Source organism: Neofelis nebulosa, chromosome 5, assembly GCF_028018385.1.
Source record: "Neofelis nebulosa isolate mNeoNeb1 chromosome 5, mNeoNeb1.pri, whole genome shotgun sequence".
Classification (NCBI taxonomy): domain Eukaryota; kingdom Metazoa; phylum Chordata; class Mammalia; order Carnivora; family Felidae; genus Neofelis; species Neofelis nebulosa.
Genome location: NC_080786.1, coordinates 91,330,423 through 91,340,595, shown reverse-complemented (window position 1 = coordinate 91,340,595; position 10,173 = coordinate 91,330,423). Strand labels below are relative to the sequence as shown.

The 10,173-nt window shown below is 39.5% G+C and overlaps 1 protein-coding gene across 1 annotated transcript in view; it reads right to left on the bottom strand.

Moving 5' to 3' along the window:
* Positions 1 to 1,033: 1,033 nt before the first annotated feature.
* PARP9 (poly(ADP-ribose) polymerase family member 9) overlaps positions 1,034 to 10,173 on the bottom strand; it is a 35,836-nt gene continuing 26,696 nt past the window's right edge. The window contains 3 exon segments of the mRNA XM_058731187.1: positions 1,034 to 2,912; positions 7,890 to 8,064; positions 8,681 to 8,817. Of these exon segments, the coding sequence (XP_058587170.1) occupies positions 2,533 to 2,912; positions 7,890 to 8,064; positions 8,681 to 8,817 (692 nt within the window). The 3' untranslated portion in view covers positions 1,034 to 2,532.

Sequence of the window (10,173 nt, the reverse complement as noted above, 5' to 3'; positions counted from 1 at the left end):
GTCTCTTCAACAAATGGTGGTTGGAAAACTGGATAGCTACGTGCAAAAGAATAAAACCAAACCACTTTCTTACACCATACACAAAAATAAACTCAAAATGGATCACGGATGTGAATATGAGGCCTGAGACCATAAAAATCCTAGAAGAGCACAGGCAGTACTTTCTCTGGCATTAGCCATAGCAACATTTTCTAGATATGGCTCCTCAGGCAAGGGAAATAAAAGCAAAAATAAACTATTGGGCTATATCAAAATAAAGCTTCTAAGGAGCTAAGATGGTGGGGCATAGTAGGGGGGCCCTACACCCCTCTCATCCCTAGAGCACAATTAGATAACTATCAAATCATTCTGAATCCCATAAAATCTACCTGAATACTGACAGAGCAAACTACACAACTAGAGGGAGAGAAAAGGCCACATTAGGGAAGGTAGATAGTATGGAGACATGGTTTAGGGGGAAAACAAAATAAAAAGCTTCTGCACAGCAAAGGTAACAAGACTAAAAGGCAACCTACAAAGTGAGGAAAGATATTTGCAAATGACATACCTGATAAAGACTCAGTATCCAAAATATATAAACCAACACCCAAAAAACAAATAATCAAATTGAAAACTGGGAAAAAGACATGAACAGACACTTCTCCAAAGAAGACATTCAGATGGCCAACAGACACATGAAAAGATGCTCAACATCACTCATCAGGGAAATGAAAATCAAAACCACAATGAGATATCACCTCACATCTGCTAGAGTAGCTAAAATAAAAAAACACAAGAAACAATTAACTGGAATTTTAAAACTTCTTTAAAAATTAAAACACACACACACACACACACACAACAACAACAACAACAACAACAACAAATGTTGGCAAGTATGTGGGGGAAAAAGTTACCCTCATGCCCTGTTGGTGCTAATGCAAACTGGTGCAGCCACTGTGGAAGACAGTATGGAGATTCCTCAAAAAATTAAAAATAGAATTACAATATGATCCAGTAATTCCACTATTCCCAAAGAATACAAAAACACTAATTTGAAAAGATATATGCACCCCTATGTTTATTGCAGCATTATTTACAGTAGCCAAATTATGAAAGCAGCCCCTTGATAGATGAATCAATAAAGGAGATACGGTATAGATATACCCAATGGAATATTATTCATCCCCTCCCAAAATAATAAAATCTTGCCATTTACAACAACATGAATGGAGTTAGAGGATATAACGCTAAGTGAAATAAGCCAGGGAGAGAAAGACAAATACCATATGATTTCGCGGATATGTGGAATTTAAGAAACAAAACAAAGAAAAAAAAAAAAAGAAACCAAGAAATATACTGTTAACTACAGAGAACAAACATTGTTACCAGAGGGGAGGTGGGTGGGGTTGGTGAAATAGGTGAAGGGGATTTAAAAAAAGAGGAAGAATGCTGGTTACAGTAAGAGGAAGAAGAAGTGTTCTGTGTAAGGATATGAGGGTGAGGAAATTTTGGAAGCATAGGGAAATACAGATTTCAGAATAGGCAAGAGATAAATGGTGAGATTAGCTGGCCTTTACATTACAGAACTCTGAAGTCAAATTTGGGCAAAGTCACAGTGGATTCAGCCTTTATAAGAGCTTTTCTCTCTGCATAAAGTATTCTTCCATCTCTGCTCCTGATTTGCTACATCCCTCTTTCACCTACCTCTTACAAATACTTCAGGTTTCATCTTGAGTTTCACTTTCTTTAGAAGGCCTTCCTCCCAACCCCTGATTAATTTATTCCTCTCCCTCTTAATTTTTTCCAAAGAATCTGTAAATCCTCTTTTATTATACTCAATCATATAGCTGCATTTCTGATTATTCAGGCTGCCAGCTGCCTGAAGATATTTGCCTTGTCTGGCATCATGTCCCCAGTATCCAGAAAAATGAAACACATCTGATGATCAAGAAATATTTAGTGACTTAATCATTTGGCCTCATGATGCTTGAATGGCATTGCTTGATATGGCTGAATCCAAATATGATATCAGTAGATTATCAGCCTTTTGATGTCCTTCCACTTCGAATAATGTCATTTTACATATAACTTTTCAAAGCCAGTTACTCAGACAAAGATGATTTATTTTGATATCTAAAACACTATATAAGATTATCTGGAAAATCCAAAAGCATCCTGCTATTACACTATCCATTTTAGAAACTAAAAAGGCTTGGATTGTATGCTAGAAAAATCCCTTCATTACACGTAAAACATTTTTGCTGTTACCTATAGTAAAAGAGGTGAAAGGACAACTTGAAGGAGAGGGAATGGTCCTGAGAGTGTTTTAGTTGGGATCTATCCACCTCAATACCAAGAGATGAAGACAAAGATGAAAGAACTAAGATGTGAGGATGTGGTGGGTCCCTTGAATAACACAATCAGTCCACATGGACAACCCATTTGACATATTCAAGCCACTCTGACTTACTGATGGTCATTATTTGGATAGTTCCTCCAAAGTAAGGACATGCCAGTTGTCAAAATGATGTGGAGGTTAATCAACAGAGGTTAATCAACAGAGCTACCACTTGAGAATCTTTCCCAAGGCTGCTGTGAAGATAGCATCATTGGTCCTGCTGAGTCATTCTGTGGTTGTACATGATCCTGGGTGCAAGTCCACAAATATCGAGGCATAGCCTGTGTGCCACTAAAAATAACAAAGGTTTCAGGGTTGGAGACATTGTCAACCACGCTGTCATGGCTATCTATGTCTCCAGGACTCAACGGTGGGGGGAAAATATTTAAATGATGACCCTGACAGAAGGAGCCTGTGAGTACTTCAGCTTCAAACACATAGATCAGTTCATCTGTGGAAGATGTATTCTTGACTTGGTATGCTAGGTTTTTCAGATTCTTGGTGAAGTATATACCAACTCCATATTTTGGGTCTGATAAAAGAAAAAAAAAAGATCATTATGATCTGTTGAATCATATTGCCTATTTGGGTACTAACATGTATACTCTCTCTAGTCCTATTACATTTTCTAGTAGCCACATAAAAAGGTAAAAAGAAACAGGTAAAACTAATGTAATTATTTTTATTTAATCTGTTATATTCAGTATGGTATCATTTCAACATGTAATCAATATAAAAGTTATTAAGGAGATATTTTATATTCTTTTCTTTGGTAGTGGTCTTTAAAATCAGTATATATTGGGGTGCTTAGGTGGCTCAGTTGGTTAAGCGTCTGACTTCGGCTCAGGTCTTGATCTCATGGTTCATGAGTTCGAGCCCCAAATCAGGCTCTGTGCTGACAGTTCAGAGCCTGGAGCCTGGAGCTTGCTTCATATTCTTTCTGTGTCTCCCTCTCTCTCTACCCCTACACACCCCCAACTCAAAAATAAAAAAAAACCATTAAAAAATTAAAAATAAACAAATAAAATCAAGTGTAATTAATTTACACTTAGAGCATGTCTCAATTCAGATTAACCACATTTTAAGTGCACCATAGCCACATGTGGCTAGTGGCAACCATTTGGACAATGCAGCTCTAGGGCTTAAAAAAATGACTAAGACATGATCCCTGGTCTCAACAATTCACAAAGGGAACTCCCCACATGTAAACACAATTTTATGTGGAGAGCAAATATTTTGAGATAAAAATCAGAGATTTATTTCCTGGGAGTTTCTTCTTGCTCTTGATTCCTCCACCCATTGAGTTCTTCCTACTTATTACTCAGGGAAAAAAGGATAGAGCTTAGAATAAGGTCAGTTTGTGTGTGTGTGTGTGTGTGTGTGTGTGTGTGTGTGTATAATTATATCCTATGTAATTAATTTTAATCAAAGCAGAGACTGTGGTCTTGAAAGTTAGGTTTTATGAGAGAGAAAAGGGTTTTTTGAACCAAAATCTAAAAACCTAAAGAATTCAGGGCGCCTGGGTGGCTCAGTCCGTTAAGCATCCGACTCTCTGTTTTGGCTCAGGTCATGATTTCATGGTTTCAGGAGTTTGAGCCCTGCATCAGGCTCTGTGCTAGCAGTGTGGAGCCCGCTTGGATTTTCTCTTTTTCCCTCTCTCTCTACCCCTCCCTCACTCATGCTCTCTCTGTCTCTCTCAAAATAAATAAATAAACTTTAAAAATAAATAAAAATTAATAAAAACCTAAAGAATTCATAGCATGGTGTTTATCTTAATGGAGATTGATTATGAAAACACTTAGGCACGCTCATCAAAATGGAGATATCATTTCTTTAAAAGTTTGGTCTTTATGCTCTTTAATTGAGATGGCTTTATAGCCTTTACAGTCTGACTCAGAACAAAATATAAGTTCACCTAAATTAAAAACTCATCAAGAAGAAGGAGATGAGTCGGATTTTACATCTGAGAGTTTTGAGGATGAATCTTCTTCTGAAGAAATCAAGGCTATAGCGCCTGAGGAAGATACTTCACCAGAATGGCCTCTACCGCCACTCACAAATGATAACTTGGAGGCTACTGCCCCTCCTTACTATAAAGTATACCCCCCTCCTTTACCTGAAAAATTACCACTCATGTTAAATGAAAGACTGCCTATCCAGTCACTTCCAATCCTTTTTCTAATGACCAGCCTCATTCCGACTCGAGTATGAGGACCTTCACTTAATGTTTGCAGGCTCATCTTTTGCAACTCCGGCCATACTCCCTGCAACACGTGTACTTTTTTAGGATGATAATTCTGGTAGCAGAGTAAAGGATAGGTTGGATAGGGTTGGTTTTGAGGCAAGGAAAGGACCTGATGATTGCCCAGGCCCAGGGGAAGAACAACAAAGGCAGTAGGAATAGAAAGGTGAGACTGGGCTGCAAAGGTCACCGAGAGAGAACCAGTAGGGCTGTGTGACTGCCTGGACGTAAGAATGAGAGGAAGGAAGGAGTGGAAGATGGTAGAGTTTCCAGCTTAGGAGACCCAGTAGATAGATGGTGATGGTATTAGTCAGGTTAGGGAGTACTGGGGGGCAGGGGGAAGCATATTTCTCAGGGTAAAGTATGGCCAAGAAAAGAGTCCAGTCTGAGGTGGCTCTGGAACATCTAGGCAGAAATGTTCAAAAGACAGAAATATGGACCTGCAGGTCAGGGGAGAGGTAGGGGGTCAGAGTTACAAATTCATAAGTTATCCATAGAGGTAGGAGTTTGAAGCCATAGGAATGGGTGCAATCACCCAGGGTGACACTGTAGGGTTACAAAAGAGAAGGATTCCTTTTGAACTCCAGAAAACACGAACATTTAAAGAATGGGCAACAGATGGACTCACTAGATTATAAATTTTAAGGGTAGGAACTCTGTGTGTTCTGTTTACTGTGGTATTCCTCTCACCTAACACAGGGCCTGGCTTATAGAACGTGTTCAAGAAACACTTGTGGAATGAATGAATGAACCCAATAAAAAAAATCGCAAGCATGTATTCTTCTTCTTGCTACATTCAGCCAAGCCCTACAAGCAAGAGATGAACTGGCTGGAATACAAGGCAATATAGAAAATATATACATACAACTTCATTAATAGAAGCCCCTGTGCCTATAGGTAGCCATCTGAATTGACCAAGAGTCCCATAATTTGGAACCCTGCAGGGTAAAAAAGACTTTGTAGTCCAAATGAAAACTAGGTTAGGGGCACCTGGATGGCTTAGTCAGTTAAGCATCTCACTCTTGATTTCGGCTCAGGTCATGACCTCACGGTTCGTGAGATCAAGCCCCACATCAGACTCTGTGCTAACAATGCAGAGCCTGCTTGGGATTCTCTTTCTCCCTCTCTCTTTGCCCCTTCCTCTGCCCATGCTCGCTCTCTCTCTCTGTCTCAGAATATACGTTCAAAAAAAAAAACCACTAGGTTTAAAAAAGAGTTGCAAAACAATTTCGGGGTAATAAAATATCTCCTGTGTTTCTCAAGCACCTTTGGTGAAGCATGCTCCCCACAGACATGTTGGTACAGTCACATTATGGGTATAATGACTCTAATCATCTGAACTGCCTCAGGCAGTGGGTGTTAAGCTAAGAGCTAGGGACATGGACAGAGCACAGAGGCCAGTAGGTAAAAGACCAGAATCTTAAGGCTTAAAGACTAGATGGAGACAAGACCTTTAGCTGGGTTATAAAGACACAAACTTGACCAGAAGCAAACAGGTTTCCTACCTGCTGAGGTTTTAAAGGAACTGTATGGCTGAAGAAACTGCAAGCCTGGCTACAGTAGCCTGAGAGCATTCTAGTCCCTGAGGCAATCCACGGACCCCTGATAGGCAGAGGGCCTAGAAATGACCAAGGGTGGCAACACATAAGGAAGATTCTTCCCAGAGTGGAAAACAAGGGTCTTACCACTCCCAGAATAGAGAATCCTCTCTATGCCTATCCAGCAGTATGATTAGTGGTATGGACCAGTGACTTTCCTTCTACCATTTAGAAATGGGAGGGGTTTTATTTTTAAGTTTATTTATTTTGTTAGAGAGAGAGAGAGGCAAAGAGAGAGGAGAGAGAGAATCCCAAGCAGGCTCCACACTGTCAGTGCAGAGCCTGATGCGGGGATCGAACTCATGAAGTGAGATCATGACCTGAGCTGAAATCAAGAGTTAATGCTTAACTGACTGGGTCACCCAGACACCCCTAGAAATTGGAGTTTTTATTGCAATTTTCCTACTCCTTCTCCTCTCATTATATAACAAGTGGGTTAGGGCAATTACTTTGCTTTTAAGCTTTAAGAGAGGACTTTCTGGATTTGAAGCTGATGATGAGACAAGATGAGATTTGGAGGCTGTCTTCCTTGGGAGGTGGTGTATGTGTCTTTTAGGGAAAAAGACATGTACAGATGTCAGGCAGGCAATTAGCAGTGTCTGCCACAGGATTGAAAAGAAGGCACTACTGGATTTGAAAAATAGGACAGTGATGGTCTTAGAATAGTTTAGGTAAGGGTAGGGAGGGGGAGTGCAGAGAAGGCCAGTTACAATGGGTTTAGGAGCAAATGGATGTTGTGAATTTTTAAGACTTTGCCAATATCACTTTTCTAGTTATAATCAAAGACTTCTTGGTGGGGATTCACTTGTGAGTTTTTACCCCCAGGAATTTTCCATGTTCAATTTTTACTCCAGGTATTGCTTATGTTCTCTCTGGGGCAAAGAGATGATTTCTAGACCCTTTGCTTTCTAGAAATCAAGAGTTGGAGTTAGCTTCACAGCAAGGATCATGCTATATATTTTGAAAGATAAAGATCAAGAACATAGCCAATAGATCAGGCAAAATCAAGCCTCATCGTTAGGTATCCATCACGATCATCACTAAACTTCTTAGGCTCCTTTGGAGACATCTGAAGGGGATAAAACAGCAGTTAAATATGCAATATTTTAATACAACTGAAAAGAGACATGAGAGCTACACATAGAAGCCCCATAGCTGAAAAGGATCTTAAGATGTTATTTACTTCCCCTGCCAGATATCTAATTCATTCACTAGCAGCCTACAGGAAATGAAGAGGATGGAAGAGAAAAGAGCAACTTTATGAAGTTCAGGAAAGTGCTCTTTTGATTAAGGGATGAGGTTTGGTAATGTTGATAATAATTTTGTGGAAATAAGCCAAAAAAAAAAAAAAAAGAGAGAGAGAGAGAGAGAGAGAGAGAAAAGCTTCAGGGTGCTCTCTGCAGATAAAACACATGACCACAGAAAAGAGAAAAACAGTGAACTGTAGTCTCACCGTTCACTTTTGTCAACATTAAACCCATCAGCAATAAAAAATATGATGGAAAAATAAAAAAATATGACCCTTTCCAAATTACTTTACCACAAAATCCCACTTACAAGCGATCCCCTCACCACAGCAACAAATACTATTAGTGGTGAGTCATCTGCTGATGTCTGCTTACCAGTTCCCACATATAGAGCCCCCCAGTGATGAGGGGCTAATACCTACCACAGGGCATCGAGTACATTCTTTGAAAGCCAACTCTGCATACTGCTTCACAGAACTGGTAAGGAACTTGCTGAAACAACCTGTGGCTCACAGGATCCCTATGTGTTCTTTCTTCCACCATTTTCTTCTTTCTTTGGAAGACAGCCATGAGAAACACATTGTCAATTTCCTCCACCTATGACCCAAGGATATGAAAAACAGAAAAAACTGAAAAAAAAGGGTGAGAACCCATATTTCAAGTGCCTGATACTCCACTTCAAAGATAATGGTTCTTACGTGCATATTACTTTGCAAGCAATTTACTTTTTATATAAAGTTTTTAAAGAGTCTCTCCGAGCCCCAACCCTCTCCTACTTTGACTTCTGTCTCTTCAAAACTCCCTGTCCCTTCTTTGATAAATCCATTTAATAAAAATTCACTGAGCACTCACTATATGCCAAGAAGTGGTAACGAATTGGTCAACAGTGTATACACATTCTTGGCCTTCTTAAGAGCCCACAGTTTAATGAGAGGTAAAAATAGGTAAACAATTATAATACAGTGTGGTATATGCTATTCCATTTCTTTCACTTTGCTTCAAGATAGGCAGATAACTTTCCCCCAAATCTTCATCGGTGCTTCTGTATATCCTGACATCATTTCTACCTCCTGGTGCCCATCCCTGCCCCACTTTCAGTCTTAATCCCAGGGTTCCAGGTCAATGAGCAGCTGGCTTAGAGTCATCAGCAGGTGAATTCTTCTTTTGGTTATAGACCCACGACAGGTCAAACCCTTCCCTTAATTAAGTATACCTTTATAACCTGCAAACCACAGCTTTCAAACTGTTTCTTCTGATTCTGAATTTCCTCAGTTGAAAGCTTAAGGCATTTCAGAAATGTATTCCTTTTCATTTCATCCTGGTTTTTTGGTTGCCAATCAGTCCATTGTCCTAAAAACGAGTAACACAGAACTTGGTCTCAATACTCTGTGAGATGAAAAAGGTTTGTAAAGAAATGTAATGAAACAAATTATAGATGTTTAAAGGAATAGATTAGCCAGTTTACACTGTATGCCTTACATGTTTAGGCATGCAAGGAGAGTATCATATAATGAGAAGTCATAGGATAAGAGAGGGGGCTAATAAATTTGTCCTCACATGATTTGGATTATGAGGCTGAGGGGGTGAGAGAAAAAAGAGCATTAGTATATACTTCCCCCATCAATGTTGTAATGATGATATAGAATTGTGTTGCCAATAGGTAATGTTTATATTTCTAGCCAGGATGCTCATCAACAAAAAGATACAGGCATAACAAAACATTAAGGAATGATGAAAAACAGTATGACATTTACATAAAACTTCAAGATTCTCAAAAAGATTTCATATCTCAACGTCATTTGAGCATTTTAACACCACCACTGAAATAATTATAATTAACACACTTTTACAACGAAGGAAATTGAAACTCAGAGAAGTTAAGTGACTTGCCCGATATCACATAGCTAATAGGTACATACCCAGGAGTATAAACCTGGCTTTCATCAGTGCCTTCTGTAAGTGGCAAGGCAGAATATTTGGTACATGTATCACTCATATGCCACCCAACCACAAAGAGCAAAATTTGGAGATTCAGAGTCTATGGTGTCCTGTCTTTCCTCCCTTCCTTCCTTTTTTCCTTTTTTTCTTCCTTTGTTCCTTCTCCCTTAACTTTCCTTCCTTCCTTCCTTTTTTTTTTTTTAATATTTTTTTTTCTTTTTTTTCAACGTTTTTTATTTATTTTTGGGACAGAGAGAGACAGAGCATGAACGGGGGAGGGGCAGAGAGAGAGGGAGACACAGAATCGGAAACAGGCTCCAGGCTCTGAGCCATCAGCCCAGAGCCTGACGCAGGGCTCGAACTCACGGACTGCGAGATCGTGACCTGGCTGAAGTCGGACGCTTAACCGACTGCGCCACCCAGGCGCCCCCCTTCCTTCCTTTTTAAATTCAAGGGACAACCTGTTATTGCCCAGCAACTCCTTATTGGACAAAATACACAGTGGACAAATGGACCCCACCACCACTATCAAAAAGACTTCTCTTCTTTCAGTTTATTTTCAGTTTGACGTAAACCCAAGTATACAAAAATGACAAAATTCCCAGCACATTATTTAATTGAGTGGTCTCAATTTAACCACAAAAAAGCAGATAATAAATCCTAAGAAAGTCACTAGAGGGGCCAAGTTGTAAATCTGGAAGGCAGGAAGGACAAAATTTCATAGCAGAGAAACTCCAAACCCAGGAAATTTCTAAGGAAGAGACTGTA